This window comes from Eschrichtius robustus, chromosome 7 (assembly GCF_028021215.1).
Source record: "Eschrichtius robustus isolate mEscRob2 chromosome 7, mEscRob2.pri, whole genome shotgun sequence".
In the NCBI taxonomy this organism is placed as follows: Eukaryota; Metazoa; Chordata; class Mammalia; order Artiodactyla; family Eschrichtiidae; genus Eschrichtius; species Eschrichtius robustus.
The window spans coordinates 74547792-74575754 of NC_090830.1; the positions used below are offsets into that span (position 1 = coordinate 74547792).

Below are 27963 nucleotides of genomic sequence, written 5' to 3' on the forward strand. Positions count from 1 at the left end.
GGCTGCACATTCAAATCACTTTAGGAGTTTTTAAAAATAATCATGCCAGGTCCTATCCAGGCCAATAAAATCAGAATTTCAGGGGCCCGGACATCAGCATTTAAAAACTACCCCAGATTGGCGCTTCCCTGGTGGCGCGATAGTTAAGAATCCGCCTGCCAATGCAGGGGACACAGGTTCGAGCCCTGGTCTGGGAAGATCCCACGTGCTGCAGAGCAACTAAGCCCATGTGCCACAATTACTGAGCCCACGTGCCACAACTACTGAAAACCGAGTGCCTAGAGCCTGTGCTCCGCAACAAGAGAAGCCACTGAAATGAGAAATGAGAAGCCCCGTACCGCAACAAGGAGTGGCCCCTGCTCTCTGCAACTAGAGAAGGCCTGTGCACAGCAACGAAGATCCAAAGCAGCCAAAAATAAATTTATTTAAAAAATAAAAACTACCCAGGATTGAGAACCACTGTTCAAACCATTTAATTAGTTATTTCTCTCGCTGGTGAAGAGAGAAATAACTATTTCATTGTTTTGAATTGTTAGGGAGGAAAAACTTTACCCACTTTTGTGTTTGAGAGCCTACTAATTAAACTGACAGATTAGCAAAAGAAAAGACAGTTCTAATCGAGTTAGAGGAAGTTCACAAAAGTGTGACTTAACGGGGTGGTTAGAATTTGGGGCTTATATATCATCTTGCTAGGGGAAAGGGGGTTAAGTACGCTTATAAATGACTTAGAGGAAGTTGTGGGGAGAAAGAGCACTAATGGGAAAGCAAATGATTTTTAGGAAAGATAAAACGATCCTTAGGAAAATAGATGGTAGATATATGATAGTTCTGTAACGAAAGTCTGTTTAGGTGTCGATTTCTCGCTGTCTCTGGTGATGAGTTTATCTTCCCTGGTTGCTCCCTGTGAGGGGATTTATGGCAATGGAGTTCTTTTGGGAGGCTCTGCTATTAGGCAGACAGAGGATTTCAGGAACTCCAATGCCTTCTACTAAAAATTTTATGCCCCAGTGGCATGTTCTGGACCCCTTCAATGTGGATCAAGTAGTTGGAATACTCAATTCTAATTACCATGTGAGTCAGTAAAGTCTTAAATTGTTCCTTTTATATTCAGCTAAATCTGTTGAACACATATACAGGCACTCTCCAGGGGGCTTATACTAGCCTGGATTGAAATGTAACACATTTTACAGTTTCAAATCAAAGATAATAGTGAGGAAAATGTGCACTCTTAAATATGACAGATCCCTTTTTAGGCTTGGGATCTTCTATGAGCATAGTTCTTATGTCTCTCCCCTATTTAAAATCTTTCAGTGACTCGATTCCAGGAAAAGCTTAAATTCCCTATTACAAAACACCTTCAGCTCCAGTTATGCCAGACTCCTTGGAGAATGCTTGCCCTTGTGCCGGCACTTCACTTAAATTCTTGTAAGACTCTCCAGGCCACTCTTGCCTGACACCATCTCCATCTCTAAGTCAAAGAGATGTCCCTTTGTTGTGCTGCCAAGGCATGCTGTGCACACCTCCAGGACTGTTTACCACACTTCTAGAAGACTTTTTAATTGTATGGACTTAATAAGCCTCTTGAGGGCTCAGCCTGTTTTGTTTTGGTATACTTTGTGCTTATCACATAATACATTCAATATCTGAATAAATGGATGAAGCTTATTTTCCTAGTGCTTATAAAATTAAAGGTGTCCTCCTCTACAAAAAAAAATGTGTCTAAATGTAATAAAATTACGGATAAGAACTGTTATGCAACTTAGTATTAGAATAAAGAAAATAGACTAGGCTCTCTAGGAGTCTTATCAGGCTGGGGAGAGAAAGCAAGACAGCAAAACAGGACCATGTGGACACTATCTACAAGTTCTACAAATGCATTTGATAGTTGCTCCCTCCCTAGGTCTGGGGAAACTGGACCAGATAATCTCTAAGACCCCTTTCCTGCTCTATTACTCCATGATTCTAAGGGATAAACAATTTGTTATCCAGATCATGATAACCTTACATTAGAAAAATACTCTAGAAATGTCAAATTACAGAATTTGTAGGCAAGATGTGAGGGGGAGAAATCTACTAGAATGTGCTTTTGAGAAAACTTATAAACCAGGTTTTGTTAATAGCAAAGGCAAAGAAGAGAGAACTTAGTTTATTCCCTACTGCCAAGGATATCTTCTCCCACTTCCTTTCCCTGTCTCCCATTTATTTCTCTATGCATTCATTCAGCATTTTCCTGAGTATTTCCTTAGTGCTATTTTATTGCCCTACCCTGAAGGAACTATAACCCAGAGCAGTGGTTCTCAAAGTGTGGTTCCGCAGACCAGCAGGGTCAACATCACCTGGAAACATGTTATAAATTCGTACTCTTGGGCCCCACGCTTGACCCTATGAATCAGAAACTCCAGGAGTAGGGCCCCAACAACTTTAACACACTTTCCAGATGATTCTGATGCACCCTGAAGTTTGAGTACTACTACTCTAGAAACACAATTATGATACAGTTTTAGTGCTTTGATAGCAGTTGTACTAGGCACCCAATGTATTCAGAGGTATGTAGGTGAGAAACGATGACATAACAACTGGCCTGTAGTTCTGGCATGAATAGTTCTTTGAACTCTCATTAGCCTAAGAATAATAAACATTTTCATTACTTAACGTTAACCGTTCGTATGACCAAAACCAGATCAAAAACTCTTGAGGGCAAACGGCCGTCTACTTGAATCCCTGATGTTTAAAAAGTATTCGGTGAATCAAAGGCACAATAGCAAATTGTTACTGAAATCTTATTTGACATACAATATTACAAATCATATGCCGTGCTCCTTCAAGTTGCAAGACCTTAATGTTTTAAGTATAATAAGAGATATGGAAAATCCAACGGCATATCTTGAATTTAAGATGTTGCAACCTCAAATGAAACAGTATCCAACTAATGCAAAAGAAATTAAACTTTGCCCCAAGTACAGGGAACATATTTTTGCTACGCGGCTGTGACATATCAGCTGCTAGGATGATGTATACAAACTAATCATATTAAAGTATAAGTACCTACACACGTCATACAAGGAGTTTACCTAAGAACTTGTAGAACAAAATTCCTTAACAACGGTCCTGAAGGGCAGATCAAGTTATGTTCTCTAACGCCTTCTATCAGGAAACGAAAGTTAATAGTCTAAGGAACTTTTGGGAAATGCTCTTCAAAGCTTCGAGTCCGCAAGCCACGCTGGCGCCACAACCTAGAGAGTTGCGCCTCCACCAGTCGCACCCACACGGCTTGGCCGCACTGCCCACGTGCTTCCGAACACTTACCCGCAGGGCCAGCTTGCGTCATGTGACACACCTCGCAGGCCCCGCATCTCATCTGTGACATCCCCAAAGGTGCCAGATTATTTTTTTAAAGAAAGCTGGCTCCGATCTCCAATAAAAGAGAGAGAGAGGACAAGGATTTACAAGCACTTATCTTTTGTGATTTTCGCTTCTAAGCTTTTCCTCTCCTTTACCAGCAATCTTCCGGCACTCCTTTTTCCTTATTGATCGGGCGTCTTCCTGGGCAGCTCCGCTGTTCTGGGTCTTTGCGGGCTGTAGGCGCTGGCGCTGTGCGTCACTGTCCGCCGCCGTGTCCGCAGGCTGCTCCAGCTAGCCTCTTCTCGAGCCTGTGGTCTCAATGTCCTTCCCCCGGTGTGCCCTGGTGTGGGCTCGGCTTCCCCCGGGGCGCCAGCCTGGCCCCCGGGCAGCCGTCTGCTCTGCCCTTCGTGCCCACACTGGGCCCTTTCCTGGGACTCTGGGGCGCGTTCCTGCCGTTGCCTGCGCCTCTTCTTCTGCCTCAGGAGGCTCCAAAGCTCCGAACACGTCCTTGTTCGTGCCGCTGACTGTGAAACCGCAGGGCCGCAGCGCGGACGGCGATGTCGGGGCCGAGCTAACCCGCCCTCTGGACAAGAGTGAGTGCAGGAGCTGGCGAGGGCGGCGCGGGTGGTGTTGCAGGGCCCGCGAAGAAGCTTACCCCCGGCCCGCCCCCCCGCCCTTCCCCTGGAGACCCGAGGTCCCCTCGAGCGTTGTCATCGTGCCAGTCAGTGTCTGCCTCCCTTATTGGCGTGTGAGCCCTTCACGGCTTGGGACTGTGTCTGATTGATCCTTTGATGTGCTGCCCCAGAAATGGCCTTCTCTCTTTCACTGTTGTCCTGTGAATGGTTTAAGCCCTCTTGTGATGGGACGATTCACCTTTTTTGAGTCGTTAGGTGGACGACTGATTTCTAGCGTACTCTTTCTCCTCCCCCGCTACCCAGAACTATTGCTCCGAGAAGGGACAAGGGAGTGAGGCATTGAAAAGCCAGAGGAAGATTTCTTTCAGGAGTTTTTGTCATTGACTGGGTACCTACGCAAACCAGACACTGTGTTAGGCTGTATGGTGGTTGCCAAGAGGAACCAGACTCACATCCAGATCTCTTCTGCTCCAGAAACTTACAGTCTCGTGGGGAGGAAGGACCTATGGATGACCAACTGTACTACAAGGTAGAACATGATCAGGGTGTGCTCACCAAAGGTGGTAGGTTCCCTGGTCATCCGGGGCTCCAGAGGGAAAGGAATAGCTTAGCATCAGCAAGTGGCAAGATCTAATCCTATTGCTCCCCTGCAAAACATTGTTTAATGTTTTTCCATTGTTCCCAGTTTAAAAGGGTCTTCAATCCCTGCCTGATCTGGCGTGGGTACCTGTTGGAGAAGCATTGTTGCGCGCCACTCTCTTTGTTTCAGTCAAACTGATGAAATGTGCACTGTGCTCCAGGGCTTTTACACATGATACTCCCTCTGCCTAGAATACCTCTGTAATTCCATTTTCTTCTTCTTTTTCTAAGAATAACAATGGCTAATACTCAGTGTTTGCTAGAGATAGGTACTGTTTTAAGCAAGTGACCCATTTAATCTTTACAGTAACTCTTATGAAGTAGACAGTCTTTACCACTGACATATTTATCTAGTCACACAGTAGCACATACATAATATTTATATATTATGTAAACATGTATATAATATATATATTTTTTCTGGTTGATTGTAACACATACATATATGTATATAAGTATATGTATATATATTATATGTATATATGTATTTTTTTCTGGTTGATTGTAACACATTTAGCCATGTGAACACGATTGACTACAAGTAGAAAGATGGTGCATATTTGTGATAGTCATTACAGCACTTAAGTGACTGGCCCGATTTACAGTTTACTTACCTTTTCTCCATTTCCCAAATGGTAAAATGAGAATAATATTTTCTTTGCTTACATCTCTGGATTGTGAAAGTCATGATAACGTGTTGGGCAAAGCACTTTGAAAAGCGTAAAGGGGTGAACAAATGTAAACTAGTATCACTTGTAAACATTTGCTATTTGAAAAATGGAGTTACCCTGCAGTAGAATCTGTGATGTGTGGAAACTGGGAAAACTATTCCCCTAGGAGCCCAAATAATCTATCCCAATTATATAGCATAGGTTGATGTGAGGATTTAACAAAATACGTATTTTTGGGTTATCGTATAAATAAAGGTTCTAAGCCTCTCTTTCTTTAGGGTGTAAAATAGCTGGTGTAAAATTCCTTGGATGTATTTTTACTCATGATCAGCTGGTCCCACCAGATTAGTGTTTTGAAATCTTTTGGGCACTGTTACAAATTTTTAAGTGTTTGGAAGTTCTAACAATGAAGTGCAGCTACCTTTGATGGCAGAGTGGCCCTCCCCTTTCTTGGACAGCTGACTAAGCTGGAAGTTTTGGGTGATCTCAAGTGGAACAGTGAAGGAGGAAGGTAGCACCCAGGCACTGAGGTAAGCTAGGTGAGCCCTGGCTGACCATGGGTGATTGATGCACCTCACATGATCTCTTTCTAATTTTTGATTGATCACTGGTATGTTTACAGGATGTGACAACAACAAATAATATTCATGGTGAATTTTATTAGCAGTTGTGACTCCTAGGGAAGGTATCAGATTAATTGAGACAGGTTGTGGTAGTTTCCTCATAGATGCTAGTAGTGGTAGATGGGTAGATGCAGATTGGAACTTGGATTCGTAGGGTTGAAGCCACTCAGCTCCATATTAGTGAAGTGAACTGGAGTCAGAGTTTTGGGGGAAGCTTCCTTGTCAAAACACCTGGATTGGTATGTTCTGGCAAATCATTCATGAAGTACAGAATTACGGTGTAATGCTAAGGGGGTCAAGATTATGGAGACAGTTTCTGCATAGGGTATTAGGCGACACTTTTCTGACCAGAGCACAGCTAGCTTCCTGGATGAGAATCATGCTGTTGATTACAAGGGGAACCTTAAGAAAGAACAGAAGCCTAACGAAGTCATTGTAATTTGATGTAGGTGTATCAGGTACAGATACATTTGAGGGTGTAGGGAATAGTCGTCTCTCACAGCCATCACCTGAGAGAGATGCAGAAGGGTCGGAGGCATTTGGCCTAATGCAGCTGTCTGCTGCAATAGGGGCAGTTTCAGTAAATCTAGTACTAGTTTTTATAATTCCCTTTGTGATGATACAAAAGGTTCATCATGAGTTCAGCCACTACTAGAACAGTATTTCAGTACTTCTTCATATTCAACAAGAGTGGTAATACTAGTTGTAATATTAAAGGGGTGGAAACTAAATGCCACTACTAGGTGGTCTTTGGTACAGTCTCTTCAGGATTGATTCTCCCTTTCCTTTTTGAATCCTAGAGATGTTCTGATATATTCTGATCACTTCTCTCCACCTGTGTTTCCACTGTGACTTTGGCGTTTCCAATTCTGTTTTGAAGAGGTTGAGTTTTGTACCTTTCCACCTGCTTCTCCAACCCTCAAGTGATCATAGAACTTTGATGTATTAAGAAATGGGCTTCTAGTTAATTCCTGATAAGTACAGTGGAACAAGCGAATTAAAACGTTTTAACAAAATGGGTAAATCATAAGGTTTAAGCAGTCCCAACCATTAGTAGTAGCTACTTTGTTCTTCATCGAGATGTATGTGGAGTGAGTAAAGTGGATCATTTCTGTGTAAAGATTCATGTGAGGTACATTTACATTTTAGAAGAGAACCTGTTATTAAATCCCAAACTCCCATTGTAGGAAGCTGGAAGAAAGCTATTAACTGGTTAAAAGTTGTAGTACTGAGTCATTTCTACTGTGGCTGAAATCCAGAGAGTCTCCTTTAATCACCATTAATTTCAATGAGAAATAACTGTGATCCCCAAATCAGGTCATTCTGTTAAGAACAATGAGACAGGGACTTTCCTGGTGGTGCAGTGGTTAAGAACCTGCCTGCCAATGCAGGGGACACGGGTTCGAGCCCTGGTCTGGAAAGATCCCACATGCTGCGGAGCAGCTAAGCCCGTGTGCCATGACTACTGAGCCTGTGCTCTAGAGCCCGCGAGCTACAACTGCTGAGCCCGTGTGCCACAACTCCTGAAGCCTGCGCACCTAGAGCCCATGCTCTGCAACAAGAGAAGCCACCACAGTGAGAAGCCTGCGCACCGCAATGAAGAGTAGCCCCCACTAGCCACAACTAGAGAAAGCCCATGCGCAGCAATGAAGACCCAATGCAGCCATAAATAAATAAATAAATAATTTTTAAAAAGAACAATGAGACAGTTAAAGCTTAATTTTTATGAAAAACAAAACTATGTTTCCATATACTTCTGTAGTAGATTAAGTTTTCTTCAGTGCTATTTCCATTGTGTTAATGTTTTTGCAGTTATCTTTTAAATTTTAGATAAAAGAAAGTATTGATACAGAGAAACTTCACTTTTAGTATGTGGGTAGTATTCATTTTTTAAAACAGCTGTACAATATGATTTACATATCATAAAGTTTATCCATTTAAAGTGTAATTAAATGGTGTATTTGCAGGGTTGTGAAACTATCACCATAATCTAATTTTAGAACATTTTCATCACCCCCAAAAGAAATCCCATACCCAGAAACAGTGACTCCCCATTCCCCTAGCCCCCAGTCCCCTCTGCCTAGCCCGTGGCAACCACTAATCCACATTCTCTTTCTGTTTGGACCTTTCATATAAATAGTATACAGTACGTGGGCCTTCCTGACTAGTTTCTTTCACTTAGCATGAGAAAGTTCATATTACTGAAGCATTTTAAATTGAGTGAAGTATCATAATTCTTGGATAACACTGGAGTATTAGTTACAGAAAATGGATTAATTCTAATAAATGTGATGTCTTCAGTTTGTATTGAGTTTATAGGTCAGCAGAATTTCCCCAAGCAATTGCATGTGCCTTTTTTGTCACTGATTTTTCCACTATTGTAAAGAAACTGTTGCAACTACTGGGTACAAAGTAACAGAGACCCAGAAATATCAGGATAGCTGCCTGTGATAGTAGATGTATTTGTATGCATCTTACATTTAGTTGTGGGAAAACCTAATGGCTAAACCAGCGACTTTGAAATTCCCTCATTCTGTAAAACAAAGTTTTGATAGTGAGATGCTTTATTCAGGCTTAATTTCTTCAGTGAGTGTTGTGTGTGTGTTGTGGTTGGATGAAAATGCAGGCCACCTGGCCTTTCTGTGTTTCATGAGCAAAGACTGTATCAGTTTTAGCCTGCCTTCCCAGAAATGTAGAGTGTATGGCTGGATTAGTAAAATGTTTATCTCTACAGAATAATGCAGTAGTGTTTTAACGTGTGCACTGTTAATACAATCTCAGCTTGATTAAAGTATTTTCACCTGTAAAATTAGGGACTCATAGTGGCATGTTATTTCAGCAGATATCTAATTCAACCTCCACTATAGCACAGTAATTTCTCTGCTGTCACCCTTGAAATACAGTCATCTAAGCCTTGCTTGAGTACTTTCAGTGACAAGGAGCTGGCACTTTTGTGAGGCAACCCCTTTTCCCTGTTCTAATTATTAGGAAGTTCTTGTATAAATTACACTGAAATCTGTTTCCTTCACTTCCCACTGACTTTAGTTATGCCATCTAGAACAAAATATGTATAATCTGTTCTCCCTAAAATCATCTTCAAGCTAAAGATCATCCCTGGCTCCTTTAGTCATTCACATGAAAGCATAATGATCTGGCCCTCACAGTATTGGTTATCTTTCTAGATACCTTTAGCTGCTCACTATTTGATGTTCAGAATGGTTGTAAGTAAACAAAACAGAACATGGTTATCTAAAAGTGGTCTGATGGAGGCTAGGGGGGATGCTAATCCTGTAGCACCTTGCTTAGTCTTCTGCAGTATTACAGGAATATTGCATTGTTTGACTTTATACTTTTTCTAGACACTATTAAACTACAAAGAGTTTGTGATCAACTAAAACCTTCAAGTTCTTGCAACACTCAGTAGACTGCTGCCTTGAGTGTTACGACTTCAGGTTTCTTTTGCTCTTTGGGCATTTCTCTATCTGGAAAACAAATGTTAAACATATGTTAAATTTTTATATCTTTCTTCCAGATGAAGTAAAGAAGATCTTAGATAAGTTTTACAAGAGAAAAGAAATTCAGAAACTGAGTGCTGATTATGGACTCGATGGTAAGGCTAATAAGATTTCCATTAGAGACATTACTGCTTAGATTACAGCTTTGTCATTATTGTGTGGGACCTAGTGTGGCCTGGACATACGTATTAATACATAGTTGTAATCTAGAGAATGTCCCTGACTTTTGCTTCTCTCCAGGCAGGAGCTCGGCAGGATGCACCTGGGGAGCCAGACACACGGCAGGGGAGCTGTGTGTTCAGCTTTCCTTCATGCTCTACTAGAATATCAGTTTTAGCCCAGATCATAACAAGCCAGCTGTACTACAAGAAAAGAAAAAGACACTTTGAGGAGTTAGGTGTGATGTGTATATGTATTTTTTAACATGAGAAACTAAATGAAAACTAAATCCTACCTATTTTGATTTTGTGTTTCCCACAGCTCGTCTCTTCCACCAAGCTTTCATAAGCTTTAGAAATTATATCATGCAGTCTCATTCCCTGGATGTGGACATTCACATTATTTTGAATGATATTTGCTTCAGTGCAGGCAAGTGTTTAGAGACTTTTTAAAATCCTGTTGAGCATACTTTCTGTTTCTTCCTATGTTTATTTCTCTAGTTAGGGCTTATTTGCTTTAGAATAAGCCCTGTTAATATCCTCTGTAAATAATTCAGTGCTTTCATAGGAGGCCTTCTAGGTCCTTTTGCTTTTATAGTGGGTCCCTGAACTGGTTATTAAATCACCCGTATGTCTTAGGCTGGAGGAAGACTGGGGTCTTGATCTGTCATTATCTGCTCTTCACTGTGTAGTAATATAGGCTACAGTGAAATAAACTCTCACACAAGACAGAATTAATACATAACAGATTCCATCTGTTTCTGCCACTGGCTTGTTTCTCCCTCATATTAGGACAAAGCTCTTGCTATAAAAGAAAAAAATGTAGGAACATCATTATTTTGTTCCCATAGGCAGTTTGGCTTTGGTTATATTTTTATGTATTTGACTATTAGACTTTTGCCCTGGGCCAGGCACTGAGGTAGAACCTGGACACAAAGCAGAATTGGACACAGCCCCACCCTCATCAGAGCCACTAAGGTGTGGAGACTTCTTGCTGAGGAGTCAATTCACTTTCATGTTTTGTCTCTTAGTGGTCTCTGTAGTTTAAAAAATACTTGCACCTGTATTTCTCTTCAGTAACCACAGGCCTTCTCTCTAATGTATATTCCCAGGTCCTTTGTTTTTTGTTGTTTGTTTGTTTTGGCCGTACCATGCCACTTGCGGATCCTAGTTCCCCAACCAGGGATCGAACCCGGGCCCCCTCGCAATGAGGTGCCGAGTCCTAACCACTGGACTGCCAGGGAATTCCCCCAGGTTCTTTGTTTTTAACTTAACTTTCATCAATGCTGATCTTTACCTGTTTGCATAGAAGAAGTGGAACATGGTTGTTGAAAGCCAATTTTCTGTTTTCCTGGAAAATATAAGTGAAGTAAGGAGGAAAATGTAAGACAAAGCAGGATCTCAGGAAAGGATGGAGTTCCTTGTTTTAGGGTTTTTCTGTTTATTCTGGCGATGTCCCCTTAATTTAGCTCACTAAGAGTAAAGTTCTCATTCAGTTCAGTTATGGGTAACACTTAGATTGCACATATTAATGCAATGTTTTATTTTCCAGCTCACGTGGATGATTTATTTCCATTTTTCTTGAGACATGCAAAACAGATATTTCCTGTGTTGGAATGTAAGGATGATCTACGTAAAATCAGTGACCTAAGAATACCGCCTAACTGGTTAGTTTCTTTATTTGTGGATTTGAAATTTTCAGTTTCTAATCTTGGGAAATTAGTGATCATTATAGATTTTTATTGTATGCTGGATGATAAATCATAAGTTGTCTAGATTGTTTTGTTTTCTCTAGAAAAGTGGGCAGTTTTGGCAGGCAGTTAACTGGTATCTCCCCTTGAATCCTAATCAGGTTTGGTTTAAGGTTTTATTAGGGCAGATCTAGAGTAGCCCTTTAGGGTGTCATCCTTACAATTCAGGTGTGGCCTTTCTGGTGTCTCAGCTGAATACGCTATTAATGAGCTCTCCCCACCACCACTGTGGCTGGAACTCCAGCATCTCCTAGCACTTTGCCACCTCTTTGAGACTTTCCACTCAGACTCTTAGCAAGCTGTCCTCTGTTAGGCCCTGCACATGCTCAGCCCAGCCCTTGGCCAAGGACCCAAGGAACTCCCACACAGGCTTCAAGGCACCCCCTCTATTGCGCCCTTTTTTCTCTTTCACACTCTGGCCTTCAAATTCCAGCTGCTTCAGCAGCTTTGAACTTGATCTCTACTGCTCAGCTCAGTGGGACTATTTTACCTTGCTTGGGTTCCACCTCCTTGTGCCCTACCGGGGCACAGCAGGGCTCATCTCAGGTGTTCCTTTCTTTTGGGGCTTGTAGTCCTGCACTGCCTCCTGTCCGTGTCCCCAGGCAGCTGCTGTATATATTTTGTCCAGTTTTTTACTTGTTTATGGTGAGACGGCAAGTGCTCATGGCCAGAAGCAGAAGACTCAGTCATTTTATTGTATATGCTGAAATTCAGAAGCCTAGGAATATTTATTTATAGGGCATATGTAGAGCTGTGGAAATAACGTGGACAAATCTCTGGAGCTGTTAGCAGTTTAAACTTATTTTAGGTAACTCTTGGGGAAGGGGATTTGTACAGTGGCAAGAATATCCAATAAATTAATTTGCATTTGGATTTTTTTGTCCCCTAGTTAGTAAATGCTATTCTTGGAAAGCAGTCATTTTAGTGTGGATATGAAACTCATCATTTAATTTTTCAAAGATGCTATTTTATGAATGTTAAGAGGATGTTTCCTTGGAATTTTTTTCATTTAATACCTTTGCCAGGATTTTGAGGTTAATGGAATTAAGCTGTTTACCTACTCATGTTTTAGGTACCCAGAAGCCAGAGCCTTACAGCGGAAGATAATATTCCATTCAGGTCCCACAAACAGTGGAAAGACTTATCATGCAATCCAGAAATACTTGTCAGCAAAATCTGGAGTATATTGTGGCCCTTTAAAATTACTGGCACATGAGATCTTCGAAAAGAGTAATGCTGCTGTTAGTATATTACCAAATATTCTCTCTTTTTCTTGTTAATTTGGGGGAGAGTAGAGTGAAGGGGGTAGAGGGGGATGTAGTAATTTACTGTTAACAAAAAGTGCCATATTGCATTGCATCTAACAAGCCATCAAGTGTAAGATGTACTGTTATTTTATGTAAAACTGAGAAAGAAGATGATGCTGCCGACTGAATTCTGACATGCCATCCATTGTTAAGAGGTATCCTGGTTTCAGAGATACTAAAATGTGAAAAAACGTGTGTATTAGAATGAGTGAAATACAATATTACAGAATATTTCACATATACAGAGAAATGCAGGGAATAACATTTAGATAACCTGAGTCCACTACCCAGCTCCCATCAGATTCTAATATTTTGCCATACTTTTTTTTTTTTTAAACTTTTTTTAAGAAATAAAATATTATTGGGGAATTCCCTGGCGGTCCAGTGGTTAGGACTCGGTGCTTTCACTGCGGAGGGCCCGGGTTCAATCCCTGGTCGGGGAACTAAGATCCTGTAAGCCATGTGGCACAGCCAAAAAAAAGAAAAAGAAAATATTGATATAGAGGAAATGCCCTCTGAACCCCTTCTTTGTCTCCTCAGAGTTACCCACCTACTCTGTTGTATTCAGTTTACCTTTTTTTAAGATTAGACCTTTGATGCTGTCAACTAGAACTAACGATAAAGACTGAGAAAAGGACTGAATGCCCTGTGGTCTGAGGCATCATTTCAGTAAAGGGGCCACATTTTAGTTCATTATTTTATTATGACTTTATAATGAAAGATTAACCCGTTTTGGTAGGTGATTTGCATTCTCTTTTATTATGTTCTGAATAATTTGTGTAATTTGCATACATAATGCCTCCTTATTCATAAATACTTAAAGTATTTCCACAGAACAAAGACTTTCTTCTACATAGCCTCAGGATATTCATTTAAAGTAGGACATTTAATATCGATAGAATACCATTATTTAATCCACAGTCCATATTCAAATTTTGCCAATTGTACTATAACACTGCCACCACTCCATTTCCCCGTCCGCACCCCCCCACCCTCGCCCTGATCCCAGCATTCTGTTCAGGGTCTCCCCCTGTGTTTTATTGTCATGTCTCTAGTTTCCATGAATCTGGGACAATTCCTCAGTCTTTCTTTGTCTTTCATAACCTTTACATTTTGAAAGACTACAGGTCAGTTGTGTTGTAAATTGTCCCTCAGTTTGGATATGTCTGATGTTTCCTCGTTAGTTTCAGGCCACTGTGAAGACCAGCTGTTCCAGTTTGCCTGGACTCTCCCTGATTTAGCACCAAATGTTCTTCATCCTGGGGAACCCCTCAGTCCTGAGTGGACCGGGGTGGTTGGTAACTCAGATACACCATGGCATTGATGTTGGTCCTTCTCAAAGAAATATATTAGGAGGTCTTTATATTCTTAAATTTTATTTATAATATTCTTCTTGAACATAGAAACAATTTCATTTTAATAAACTAAAATGGTACAGAAACTATTGAAATAGTACAAAGGTAAAAAGTGAAACTGCTGCAATTTCTCATGCTTTTGGTACCTGAGAATTTAGCTGATTTGAGATGTTTCCAAGTTTACTTAGGTTATGTAAGAGAGTGGCTTTTATTTGCTTATTAAAATTTTTTTTACAGGATTGGGAATATTTTGTTTCAACTATTAGACAAATAAATTTGACGTAATGGAGAGAATACTCTATTAAACATCCAAAACTTCTTTTTGCTATTGTTTTCAAGGTGGAAATAATTCCAGTTTTCTTTTTGTCATCTTAGGGTGTGCCATGTGACTTGGTAACAGGTGAAGAACGTGTGACAGTAGAGCCAGATGGGAAACAGGCTGCCCATGTTGCTTGTACTGTTGAGATGTGCAGTGTTACAACTCCTTGTACGTATATACCACTTTAAAAACTGTATGGTTTAGTATTTTTTTATTTTAAAATTCAGATGAACATGTGGAATGTGTTTTTTATTGTGAAAAAAATTTTAAATTGAGACAAAGAAAAGAATAGTACAGCAAATACCCAGGACTTACCACTGCTTAAAAATGCCAAACTTTCTCTTATGTTTGCTTTTGAATTTCTTTCCCTTTTTCTCTTAAAAGAACCGAAATGTCAATAAGTATGAATTTTCCTTTGTATCACTCCCCAGTTCAATTCCTCTCCCCTCTTTTGATCCAATTGCTATCAAATATTTGGTATATACCTTTCCCTTTTTTTTTTTTTTTTTTTTTGGTATCACTGTTATGTATTGCCTATCAATACTGTGGATTGTGTGTTTTAAAACATTTACATGATTATCATATTGCATTATTATTCCACAACTTGCTTTTTATTTTACACATTTTTAGATCTAGTCTTGTTTACATATATATGTATCATGAATATATATCACATTTATTCATTTAAATTGTTATGTAGTATTCCATATTATGACTAAAATTATTCATTCCTCTATTAAAGAATATTTAGGTTGTTTAAAGTTTTTCACTATTACATATAGTACCACAGAGAACTTCTATTTAAGTACTGTAGTTCTGAAAGTATTTTAAATGAAAATTAACTTTTTTCCTTATTATGTAGGCAATCATTTCTTCATTATAGAAAACATAAAAATAAATGCGAAGAGAAGGAAAAAAAATATTTCCCAATTCCACCCATCCAGAATCAACAAGTGTTAACCCTGTGGTGTATATTTTCTAGACTGTGTTTGTATTGTGTATGCATATACTTACGTGTGCATCGTGGGTGTGTATATTAAATAAAATAGGGATTATATATTATGTACTATTTGGTAGCTTGCTTTTTTCATTTTAATAATCTTAACTTTCTGAGTAAATGGATAGTTTTCAAAAAAATTCATTTATTCTAAAAGTAATACATTGTAAAAATTAAAATAGCACATATAAATCAAAATTCCTTCTTCTGCCCCCTCTTTTCTAATCTTGTTTGTATACGCTCAGATATGCTAGTAATTTTTAATCTGATGGTTTTTCAGTATAAAATTAGCTTTCTTTTGTTTGTTAAATGTCATTGTGGGCATATTAAATTTTTCCTTTTTTTAAAATATGCTCCTTGCAAATCCTTGGTATTTTGGGAAGCAAACTAAAATATAATTTATATGACTTAAAAAGAATAAAATAATACGGTTGGAAGCATTTTGGCATTAGAAAATAAAATGAGCCACTATTTTTTTTACCATAATAATAAGCTTTAAAACCCCTAAGAAGGAGTAGAGCTGGAGCTCAGGGAATTACACGTTCTTCTCCGGTTCTCCTCCTGACACCTTTCTGGATTCCTGAGGCGCTTCATTTTACTGCAGGGTTATCTACTCCTTGGTCCCAGGAGCTACTTCAACTGCTGTGTGGATGTGTTCTTATTAGGCAGATTCTCCAGGCTGCCTCTGAGATTGCAGAAAATAGGACAGTTGAACCTGTTCAGTTTGGGAGGCAGTGCAGTAGAGATGGTCTGGGTTTGAATTTCACGGTTTTAAATCTTACACTAGGGCCAGTGACTTAACTTCTCTGGGTCTCAGTCTATTCTTCTGTAAAATGTAAATGTAGGGGAACTTCCTGGTGGTCCAGTGGTTAGGAGTCCTCGCTTTCACTGCCGACGACAGCGTGGGTTCAATCCCTGGTTGGGGAACTAGGATCCCGCAAGCTGCACGGCGTGGCCAAAGACAATTTTTTTTTAATTAAAAAAAAAAAATGATGAGATTAAAAATTTTAAAAAAGGAAATGTAAGTAATAATGATACTTACCTAATGGATTTGTTGTGAGGATTAAATGAGTTGTAAAGCACTTAGAACAAGCCTGCCAGAAACGAAGCACCTAATAAGTAATGATGATGATTATGGTGGTATTGAAAGCTTGAATTTTGGTATTGTGATTTGTTTATAATACTATTGAAGTAGATTGTCTTGCTCATGATAACTTTTTATTTCAAGATGAAGTGGCCGTGATTGATGAAATTCAAATGATTAAAGATCCAGCCAGAGGATGGGCCTGGACCAGAGCACTGCTAGGTTGGTGGTCTTATTGCTATAAAACCTGCGCTTTGTGACATCTGCACTGGGATTTATCTGCATTTATCTGCTTGACATTGCCAAATAGAGCAGCTAGATTCTCTTTTGACACAAATCAAACAAAAACGTCAGCTAAGTGTGAGCTTTAATTTTCTAAATATTGTTCTAATAATGGGAAGTCCATTTTTTCTATGATAAAATTAGCATAATCACTTAATTAAAGTGTTCAAATCTTGCCATATTTACACAACCACTATTAACATTTTGGTGTTTCATGACAGTCTTTTTTCTCATGTATATGGTGTTTTGTGAATATATAATTTTTATCTTGCTTTTTTTTTCAGTTCTGTTGTTTCATAGACTTTTTTTTCATACCACATATTAATGTTGCATGTTCTCCACTGAAGAACTGTACTACACAGTCGTCCTTTGGTATTTGTGGGATGTTGGTTCCTGGACCCCCACAGATACCAAAATCTGCAGATGCTCAAATCCCTTACAGTTGGATGGCTTCTGCATCCATGAATTCAACCAGACGCGGATTGAATACGTTCAATCTGTGGTTGGTTGAATCTGCAGATGCGAAACCTGTGGATGTGGGAGACCAGTTGTAATTTGTCCCAAAGAGTTGAACATTTTTCCCTATGATAAATGATGCAGTAAAAATCTTTGTAGGCGTAACTTTTTATTCATTTTATTACTTCTTTAGGATAGGCTCCTGGAAGTGAGGTCCATAGACATGAATGAACATTTCTCCTGCTTGATTTTGGAGTGAATTTTTGATCAGCATGTTGTAGGGCAAGTGTTTTCAAATTTTAAAGCATAGGAACTCTTTGTGTAAACAAAGACTATACACTAAAGCCTGTAATATAAAATAGATGAAAGTGGATATGCTCAGGGGTAAGGAGCTTGGAGTTTCTTCTACCCACCAGACCCCAGCCTCTGAGACACCTCAGTGATTCCATGGAGCCTAATTTGAAAAAGAAAAGTATAGGACTAATGTTCAGTATTAACCATCAAAATGCAGGTTCTAGTTCAGGCTGGCTTCATCCTCTAGTAGACTCAAAACCTTGGCCAAAGCAATTTAAAAACCCCAAGATTTATAAAAGTGGTGATAATTTTTGCCTACTAGAAGGTTTTGTTTTGAGGTTAGAATCATAGAGATAATATGAAAACACTTGGTAAAGTTGTAAAGCAATAGGTAAGCAAACTTAAAGTATTTTTGGTATGTAAAGTATTGCATATTTAATTTTATATCTTTAAAATTTTAAAAAATGCCAATTTTGCATTTAACAGGACTCTGTGCTGAAGAAATCCATTTGTGTGGAGAATCTGCTGCTATTGACCTGGTTACCGAGCTTATGTACACAACTGGGGAAGATGTGGAGGTACTAGATTATACACTTTGTTCTCAAGGTGGCATAGCAAATAGCCCAGAGTACCCAGGCAGTGGCTTCATAGGCCCCAGATGGTGGCAAAATCAGAACTTGAAAGATTAGCTTCATTTCCTCATAGTTGACTAGATGATACATAGTTGGTTGACCCTCATGAACTAAAGTTCTGACTGCGTGGCTGTCACACCCTAAGTCTCCGAAAGTATAAGGAGATTCCTTATCTTTTCTTGACAAAACCTTTTGGAGTTTAAACAGAACTCTTTAGAATTAAATAAATCAGGAATGTTGGAAGTTGGAGTCTCCAGCAAAAGTTTGTGATTTTCAAAGTCTCAGATGTCAGATATTGGGGACTTTGATATATATCTGATTGGTAGAGATAGTTTATACCCTTTTTCAAATTCCTAGAGTAGGAAGCAACTCATTTCCATTTAATCCTACTTTTTGTTTTCTTTACCAGACTTCTGTAATAAAATGAAGAAATATTTTTAAATTGGTCCATTACTTTAGTTTTGTGCTCAGCTTTCAGGGAGAGATAGTGGAATATAGTGGAAGAAATTCTGGGTTCTAGGCTTGGCTTTGCTGTTATTCACTTTGTGTTTTTATGCAAATCACAGAAGGCTAGAACTGGAAGAATCCTCATCAGACCTAATCTTTTATTAGACTCTATTTTATTCTTTCATGAAAGGGAAATAATAGTTAATAACCCTTCTGAAATTACCACGTTGCCATAAAAATCAAATATATATGAAAGTGCTTTGAAAATTTATGAAATCCTCTGTAACATTTTGTTAATTTAGTAATACCAGTGAGAATGGATGGTAACATTTATAATATCAAAATAAATGTTTTTCTGTATTTTCTCTAGAAAAAGTTGGAACTTATCAGTTTCTAGCTACTCTTAATAGCTTTTTTTTTTATAGTAATCTTTTTATTTATTTATATATTTTATTCTTGGCTATTTTGGGTCTTCGTGTCTGCGCGAGGGCTTTCTCCAGCCGTGGCAAGCGGGGGCCACTCCTCATTGCGGTGCGCGGGCCCCTCCACTATCGCGGCCTCTCTCGTTGCGGAGCACAGACTCCAGACGCGCAGGCTCAGCAGTTGTGGCTCACGGGCCCGGCCGCTCCGCGGCATGTGGGACCCTCCCAGACCAGGGCCCGAACCCGTGTCCCCCGCACCGGCAGGCAGACTCTCAACCACTGCGCCACCAGGGAGGCCCCTCTAGCTACTCTTGATTGTGAGTTTTTCACAATATTAGAAGAAGCTGAGTTAGGTATGTTATTTTACAATATCATATCGTTTATTGTAGGTTCGAACCTATAAGAGGCTTACCCCCATTTTTGTGCTGGATCACGCATTAGAATCTTTAGACAACCTTCGGCCTGGGGACTGCATTGTCTGTTTTAGCAAGAATGATATTTATTCTGTGAGTCGACAGATTGAAATTCGGGGATTGGAATCAGCTGTTATATATGGCAGTCTCCCACCTGGTAATTATTGGCTTTCATCATGACAAGATATGAAATCTCTTGTTTTTGCCATTTATGTTGAGATATGTCTAGAAAACACAGTAAAAGATATGAATTAAGTTGCTTGGTGTGTAATTTGTTATAGGTCATATAAAATAAATATTTCTCTAGTCATCTTTGTGGTGATAGAAGTATTTTAATTATAGCTCTTGTTACTTGCTATTATTAGACTGTATTTTTAAATGTTGAGCTGATGATTTTCGTACAGAAATGTCATTAAAATATGAACTTGGTAATATTCTTAAAATATTACCAGAAATCTATTGATAAGTGTCCTCAGAAACGACAAGAGGATTGTGTTGCTCTTTGTGGGTATACTTAGTGGAATGGAAATCAAGGGTAAGTGGCTCCTTGAGAATGTAGAGAAATAAGTTTGAAACAATAAGAGTTTTATCCATAAAAATGGAGAGTAGGAGGTAAGGGTTTCCAAGATATATTTAGTGTGATGTAGTAAAAGATTGAGAATACTGATTTCACATAAACTGTTCCTATTTTAGGGACCAAACTTGCTCAAGCAAGAAAGTTTAATGATCCTGGTGATCCATGCAAAATCCTGGTTGCTACAGATGCAGTTGGCATGGGACTTAATTTGTAAGTAATCTGTTTTTAATAATCATGGATATTCAGTGGGTTAGATGGAAATTAAAAAACTTAACAATTGGCATTAGAATGACCAGACACTTTGGTTTAGGAGAATGGATATTATAGTATAGATCTGAGACTTGATCTTGCTCACACCTGTTGAGGGAATGAAAGGAAAATATCACATAACCCTTGGACTTTTGAGTGCTGCTTCCTACCACTGCTAACCTATTGCATTACCTCACTTCATCTTCAGTGTCTCAGTCAACAAGGGTGTGTGCCTGTTGGGCGTGCAGGGCCAGCCACTAGTTTTAGGGGTTAGCAATATAAGCCTGAATATTCCTCTCCGGGGAATGAATGCAACCGTACCTTTATGCATGAAAGAACTATTCAAAGCCGTTGACAGCAGTCAATGTTTAAAAGTAGCCTAAGAAGGCTTTATGTGGTTTATTTGTAAAAAAGTTATTTTCGAGAGCCTTACCGAGGTATAATTTACATATTATACGGTTCACCCATTTTAAATGTATAATTTGATGACGATTTTTAGTAAGTGTACACAGTTGTTAAAAAATGCTATCTAAAGGGAAGAAAAAGAATTACCAACAGACCCTTTTACCTTACTTTGTGAACAGTGGGCAATATTGCAAGTAGGCCTAAACTAGAATTAGAGTGAGCATTTCTGTAATGAATCAAATGATGGACGGTTTTTCAGACAGCAGTCCGTGAGATCATTTGTATTTCTGTTTCAGGAGCATAAGAAGAATTATTTTTTACTCCCTTATGAAGCCCAGTATCAATGAAAAGGGAGAGAAAGAAATAGAACCAATCACCACCTCTCAAGCTTTGCAGATTGCTGGCAGAGCTGGTAGATTCAGTTCAAAATTTAAAGAAGGAGAGGTTACAACAATGAATCGAGAAGACCTCAGTTTATTAAAGGAAATTTTGAATAGGCCTGTGGATCCTATAAAGGTAAGGTGTAACATAGTAATTGCTACTTCTCTGTGGAGGACAGTCATTCCTTCCTTCACTTACTTTCCAGACTTTTGCCTCAGACCTGAAAACAAATAAGCAAAAGAAAATTTTGTGCCATGAAAATCATGTCAAGAAAACCCTGCTTTGGGCTTCCCTGGTGGTGCAGTGGTTAAGAATCCACCTGCCAATTCAGGGGACACGGGTTCGAGCCTTGGTCCGGGAAGATCCCACATGCCACGGAGCAACTAAGCCCGTGCACCACAATTACTGAGCCTGCGCTCTAGAGCCCGCGAGCCACAACTATTGAGCCTGCGTGCCACAACTACCAAAGCCTACACGCCTAGAGCCCATGCTCCGCAGCAAGAGAAGCCACCACAATGAGAAGCCCGCGCACCACAGCAAAGAGTAGCCCCCGCTCGCTGCAACTAGAGAAAGCTCGTGCACAGCAACAAGGAACCAATGCAGCCAAAAATAAAAAAAGTAAATAAATAAAAAAATAAAGAAGAGAAAACCCTGCTTTATTGCTTTCGAGAGGCCTAATAGAGACCCCTTGGTTAGAGAATGGTATGCAAGTGAAAGATTCAGATTTTACAAATGTAGCCATAATATAACAAGTTTAGTAAACCTGATTTTCCTTTAGTTCTTCCTATAATCTAGCAGTGGGTGGGGATAGGGGCACGGTTGCTTCAGGTGGGCACACAGCTATGTCAGCAGACTGAAAATTGTGAGAAGCTTGGAAGTAGAAGAAACCTTTGTGTGTGGGGCAAAAATAGCATTAAGCTATACAACTTGGAACCAGTAAGGACAGGGTTAAATTTTGCTTAGTGTAGTTAATGAGGCAGAAGTGTACATGTTTTAAACAAACCGTTAACAAATTAAAGCTTGCCTGGAGAATTCACTAATTAAGGCTCATCTGATTTTAGTGACCCCACGTAAAAGGGTATATAAATGAGAGAATGCAAGGAAAAGTTCCTGGAGGAAAGCTGTGGTTGAAATCATTTCTGTAGCTTTTGTTAAGAGTGCAGCTGAGGGCTTCCCTGGTGGCGCAGTGGTTAAGAATCCGCCTGCCAATGCAGGGGACACGGGTTCGAGCCCTGGTCCGGGAAGATCCCACATGCCGCGGAGCAACTAAGCCCGTGCGCCACAACTACTGAGCCTGCACTCTAGAGCCTGCGAGCCACAACTACTGAGCCCACGAGCCACAACTACTGAAGCCTGCACGCCTAGAGCCTGTGCTCCACAACAAGAGAAGCCACTGCAATGAGTAGAAGCCTGTGCAACGCAACGAAGAGTAGCCCCCACTCGCCACAACTAGAGAAAGCCCGCGGGCAGCAACAAAGATCCAACCCAGCCAAAAATAAATAAATTTAAAAAAAAAAAAAAGTGCAGCTGATAATGAATCTCCTCCATCTCCCTCCTGTGTAGCTCCTTTCTTGTGCTCATCCTCTTCCTCCCTCCCATGACTCATCTCTCCCTCCTCCTTTCCTCTTTCTTTTTCCCATTCCTTTTCTCTCTTATTTTCTTGCTTATACTTATTGTGGGCAGTTCTTAACATTGTAAATATACAGGTAAAGAGAGAGCTGACCTCCAATTTAGACATTTTCTCTTTTATGTATGTATGTCAGTTTTATTGCCCTGGTTAAAGTGATTGGGTTTTCCTTTTTCGTTTTTGTTCAGTGGAGAGAATTGGGACCCCGGAAACTATTTGTGGTACTCTGTCAGGTCATCATAGATTTTAGAAATATAACTAAAATATAAGCAAAAGATTAATTACTCAATGGGTATACTTGGTTAGTTTTACTAAATCATCTCGTCAGCTTTCCCAGTTGGTAATAAATGGCAAAGTATGATGCTTTTCTCTGTTTTACTCAAATTCTTGTCCCTTAACTCATTTGGTAATAGCTGAACCTGAATATAGGACTTATCTTGAAATAACTTAAGAAAACTTATCCTTAAAAAAAAAATAATAAGCTTATGGTTGTTTTTTCTTTACTAAAGGCAGCTGGTCTTCATCCAACTGCTGAACAGATTGAAATGTTTGCCTACCATCTCCCTGACACAACGCTTTCTAACCTCATTGTAAGTAGAAACTCTTACATCACTTTTCTAAAAAGGTCAGTATGTCAGACAGTTACTGGTTAACCTTGTGGACATGAATGGATAGTCTGTTTTTGTGAAGTTGCTGTTTATGAAGTTTATCTTGAAAGCGGAAACTTTCTCTCCAAATCTTTTGGGACTTTTGTCCTGAGGAATTTTCTGAGTATTTCAGGTCGGGAAGGCTATGGGGGAAGTCTGTTAGCTTGAGGAGGCAGTGAATTAAGCAGGCCTTTCTGGAAGTCTGTTAATGGATTAAAGCGATTGTCATTTATAGACTTGAGTACTTTATTCATGCCCAGCTAGGTAGTCCAGTAACTTAATATATTTTTCCCCCCCAGGATATTTTTGTAGACTTTTCACAAGTTGATGGGCAGTATTTTGTCTGCAATATGGATGATTTTAAATTTTCTGCAGAGTTGATCCAGCATATTCCATTAAGTCTACGAGTGAGGTATGTTTTCTGCACAGCCCCTATCAACAAGAAGCAGCCTTTTGTCTGTTCTTCATTGTTACAGGTAAGCCTTTATCTTTGTGATATTTTGAGTTGTTTCAGGTTGATGCATTTTCCCCAAACAATAGTTTGTTATTCAAAATAAAGAAATAAGAGAGTACCCTTTAATATGAGATACTGTGTACGAACTTAAATAAAAATGGCTCTTTTTCCTTACAGATAATATTTTGGGGGAAGGAGAAATCTTGCTTTGTATTTGGGCTTATATGGTAGCCTTTTTGAAGAAGATAAAACAAATAATTAAACAGTTTTTTCGAGGAAAGGGGTCTTTGCCTGATGATATACTTTTTCCTTATTGGTGTTGGGTAATATGTTTTGGAAGGGAGGTGGCTTTGGGGTCAGTAGTGGCAGTAGTATTCAGTTTTCTTAACTATCAGGCATTGGGCCAGGGATGGCTGTCTTGTGTGAATTTGGTGCCAAGGTTCCAGCCTCTTTTCTTTTAACTCATTTGGGTAGGGATACAAATCTCTAACTTCTGAGCACAAGATTCACCCAAACAGGGGGACTAGGCAAAGGCAGTAGAAGCTGAACTTCCAGTCTCCTGCCGTGTCCTCTCACATCTCTGGGCCCTTGCTCTCCCTCTTGCTTCTGCTTGGAGCGCCCTCCCCACTAAACCCAAAGGTTTCCTCTTCGAATCTTTTCCTGATTCATTGTTGTAGTTTCACTGCCATCTTCTTAATAGCTGTTAGCTTTCTGCATACTAGCTCTGTTCTTATCAAATCTATTTATAAGCTTATGTTTTAAATTACTTTAAAGTTACATAAATAATACATAAGTACTTTTTTTGTGTGAGCAAAATTAAAACATTAGAGAAGGTTAAATTGGGCTACCACCTTCAGTCTCAGTCCTCTGGCATAACTACTATTATCAGCTTTGTGTATCCTTGCAGACCTTTTCCGTTACGTTTGCCTACATACCTGTATGAGTAGAAATTCTAGTTTTTGTTGGGTGGGTGTGCTTTCCCATAAATGTTACAATGAATTAGTCTGTAGCTTGCCTTTTTCTTTTTTCCTTAATGTGTCTCAGAGGTGTTCCGTGTCCAGCTATTTACTGTGTCCAGCTATCACCAGCTCTATGTTTCTTAGAGCTGGCATTTGTGAGAGAGCTAACTAGCATAAGGTTGAAGTTTATGGAACAAAGCCTTAAACTTAAAAAACTGGCCTGGATGGAGCTGGAGCCCATGGCCCTGACCCCATTTACACCATTCTTCAAGTAGCTACCCTAATAAAGCGGAAGCATATTACTAAGGAGTAAGGAGTCTGGAACAGTACAGGTCAATAGTTGTTACGTGTTGTGTTTACAGATTAAAATGTGAAATCTAGAGATATTTCTTTTTTCTTCTTCTTTTCTTTTTTTTTTTTTAAATTTATTTATTTATTTATTTATGGCTGTGTTGGGTCTTCGTTTCTGTGCGAGGGCTTTCTCCAGTTGTGGCAAGTGGGGGCCACTCTTCATTGCGGTGCGCGGGCCTCTCATTATCGCGGTCTCTCTTGTTGCGGAGCACAGGCTCCAGACGCGCAGGCTCAGTAACTGTGGCTCACGGGCCCAGCCGCTCCGCAGCATGTGGGATCCTCCCAGACCAGGGCTCGAACCCGCATCCCCTGCACTGGCAGGCAGAGTCTCAACCACTGCGCCACCAGGGAAGCCCCTATTTCTTTTTTCTTGATCTCCATTATTACTGAAGTATAAAGGAGCTCAATCCCACTGATGGTCTCTGATGGCCCTTAGGAAGTTGTTTTGAAACTGTGTTCCATGGCTCCTGCATGGGCCTCTCTCCCTCCCCGTCTCTGAGCAGCTCCATGCTTAGCTCTTTTACATATTGGGCTTCCATTAGTTGCTTGTGGCCAAAAATATTAAAGCCACTGCCTTTATAAGAGAACTTTTTGTCATGTCCTGCTTATTAGTAAGTTAGCGTGGTCACATTTACATTCTTCATGGCTGTCCTACTTGGCATTCATTAAACCTAGCAGAATGCACCAGACTGAAATTAATAAAATTGTAACATTATTTAACCACAATTATTTGAAAACTGCCCTGCCTTAAGTATTTAGAGATAATTTTCCCTAATTAGGAAATGAACCATTTGAAATCACCTTATCCTTGAAGCTAAAGATTTTAAACTTCTGCTTGATAGTTCTTGCATAGTTTTATTTCTGTCTCCTATAGTATATTGTGATGCATAATAATGCCTAGCATTGTCCGGGAGGCGGCATATCCTCCAAGAGTGTCTTGTGGTTCAAGAAGGAGGTATGGTGGTGTTATGGTAATGAGGAAGCTGAAGCACAGTGGTGACTTGGCCAAAACTATATAACTAGTAAAGAGGCAGTCTCTTTACTAGTTTGATTGACTCATGACCAGCCTTGCACAAAGCCACCTCAAAGAGTTTCTTTATAATAAGGGAGGATATTAAAAAAATAGAAGCTCATATTTGAAGCTATAGGACTATTGCATGAAGGAATGAGAGTCTTCGGGTACTGTCTGCTTGGAACTTAGAACATTAATTGTTCATAAAAGTTAATAGACAGTCCCTGGAAAGCTAGTTCATGTATATATTGTTGCCCTGGTTTTGGAAGAAAGAAGGAAATCATCCCTTTTTAAAAAAAAAATACCTTTATAAGATATTAAATGTTCTCTAAAATACAGAAAAGTATAAAGAAGGAGAGAAACCAGCCTGCCTATTGAGATATAGCCACAGTTAACATTTTGTTGTGCTGTTTGTTTGTTTTTTTTTTTCTGGTCACAGACTGAAGTGAATTCTGATTGTTTTACCAAATTCGTTTCTTCTGTTTCTCTCAGTTTGCCAGGCAGTATAGCAGGAATGAGCCCCTGACCTTCTCATGGTTACGACGATATATTAAATGGCCGTTACTTCCACCTAAGAATATTAAAGACCTCATGGATCTTGAAGCTGTCCATGATGTCTTGGATCTTTACCTGTGGCTAAGGTATCAATTTTTTTCCTGTATGTGCTCTCATTTTTTAAGTAATAGGGCGAATCAAAGGTTTTATGATGGTCTTTTGCACTTTCAAATTAAGGACATATTTGCAGGGTGCTCTATTTTATGTTTATTGTCCATTAAGGCAGTTGAGCCTGGTTTATACCTATTCCAAAAATGACTTAAGGAGTTCTTACGATTCTAGTTAAGATAGGTAGGTGAGAAAGTCCCCTAGATCCTTGTTACGCAAGTGGTGATCCCTGGACCAAAAGCCTTGTTATCAACTGGGAGCTTGTTAAAAATAGAGACTATCAGACCCACCCAAGGCTTAATCAAATTCTGCATTGTAACAGGATCCTGAGGTTACTCATGTATACATCGTGATTTGAGAGGTACTGCTGTAGATCAGTGGTTATCAAAGGAGGGGCATGTCCCACTAGGGGAGCATATTGGAATCATTTAAGATATGAGCAATGACCGACTCTCATAACAACATCTTCCTTAGGTGTGTTGGCCGAAATAAAGGTTGAGCAAAGGCACTGGACACAGTTTTGCAAAAACAGAATATTTGGAATGAGTCAGTGTCAAGATGTAGTTACTTCATTGAGATTAGTCCAGCGACTGCGGTAAGAGCTGTTCCTATAATGTAATATGTCTTTTTTTCCAGCTACCGGTTTATAGATATGTTTCCAGATGCCAGCCTTGTTCGAGATCTCCAGAAACAATTAGATGGCATTATCCAAGATGGTGTACATAACATCACCAAACTGATTAAAATTTCAGAGGCACATAAACTGCTGAATTTGCAGAACTCATCAGCAGAAAGCCAGTCCCGTTTGTCAGGAACAGTAAAGAGCCAAACTAGAAGGAATCACGGCACCAAAGCTTTAGGGAGTAAAGCTGCTGGACCACTTGGCCCTGGTGCAGGAGAGAAATCCCTTGCTTCCAGATTGGTGCAGCAAGGCCTCCTCACTGCAGACATGCTGAAACAGCTAGAAAAAGAGTGGATGACACAACAAACTGAGCATGGCAAAGGAAGAACAGAATCTGGGACTTCCTCAAAAGGGACAAGAAGAAAGAAGAAGGAACCCGATTCAGATTAGTTTTATTTTTATTTTTGCAAATAAAAATCTATTTTAAAATCCTTTTTTTTCTTCATATGCATTTACTGCCTGGTATGGTACTGTGGCTGTCTTTTACTGGTCTTTTTTTTTGTTTTTTTGGTTTTTTTTGCTAAGAAAAATTAACTGTTAAGGATAACTAAACTGCTGTTTGTTTTGTGTCTTAGAGGATTTATTTAAAGATTTATTTAATGGCCATTGGTAGT

At 39.6% G+C, this 27963-nt stretch overlaps 1 protein-coding gene across 2 annotated transcripts; it reads left to right on the plus strand.

The window, feature by feature from the left end:
* The first annotated feature begins 3613 nt into the window (after nucleotides 1–3613).
* Nucleotides 3614–27780, plus strand: SUPV3L1 (Suv3 like RNA helicase). 2 transcript variants are annotated; one of them, XM_068548865.1, is made up of 15 exons: nucleotides 3614–3935; nucleotides 9443–9520; nucleotides 9906–10013; nucleotides 11136–11250; nucleotides 12407–12575; nucleotides 14372–14483; nucleotides 16541–16618; nucleotides 17915–18006; nucleotides 19319–19499; nucleotides 20036–20129; nucleotides 20870–21089; nucleotides 23091–23171; nucleotides 23528–23704; nucleotides 26497–26645; nucleotides 27304–27780. In XM_068548865.1, the coding sequence occupies exons 1-15, from the start codon at nucleotides 3662–3664 to the stop codon at nucleotides 27737–27739; spliced, it is 2364 nt and encodes a 787-aa protein (XP_068404966.1). In that variant the 5' UTR covers nucleotides 3614–3661; the 3' UTR covers nucleotides 27740–27780. The 2 variants fall into 2 exon arrangements, with proteins under 2 accessions (XP_068404966.1, XP_068404967.1); XM_068548866.1 differs by lacking the exon at nucleotides 3614–3935 and adding an exon at nucleotides 3987–4506.
* The last annotated feature ends 183 nt before the right edge of the window (nucleotides 27781–27963 follow it).

What these genes read in the sequence shown, in the direction of transcription:
- SUPV3L1 (XM_068548865.1), top strand. Translation starts at nt 3,662, where the DNA reads ATGTCCTTCCCCCGGTGTGCCCTGGTGTGGGCTCGGCTTCCCCCGGGG. An exon ending in TGATATTTGCTTCAGTGCAG is followed by an intron (nt 10,014 to 11,135) that starts GCAAGTGTTTAG and finishes TTTATTTTCCAG; the next exon opens with CTCACGTGGATGATTTATTT. An exon ending in TCGAAAAGAGTAATGCTGCT is followed by an intron (nt 12,576 to 14,371) that starts GTTAGTATATTA and finishes TTGTCATCTTAG; the next exon opens with GGTGTGCCATGTGACTTGGT.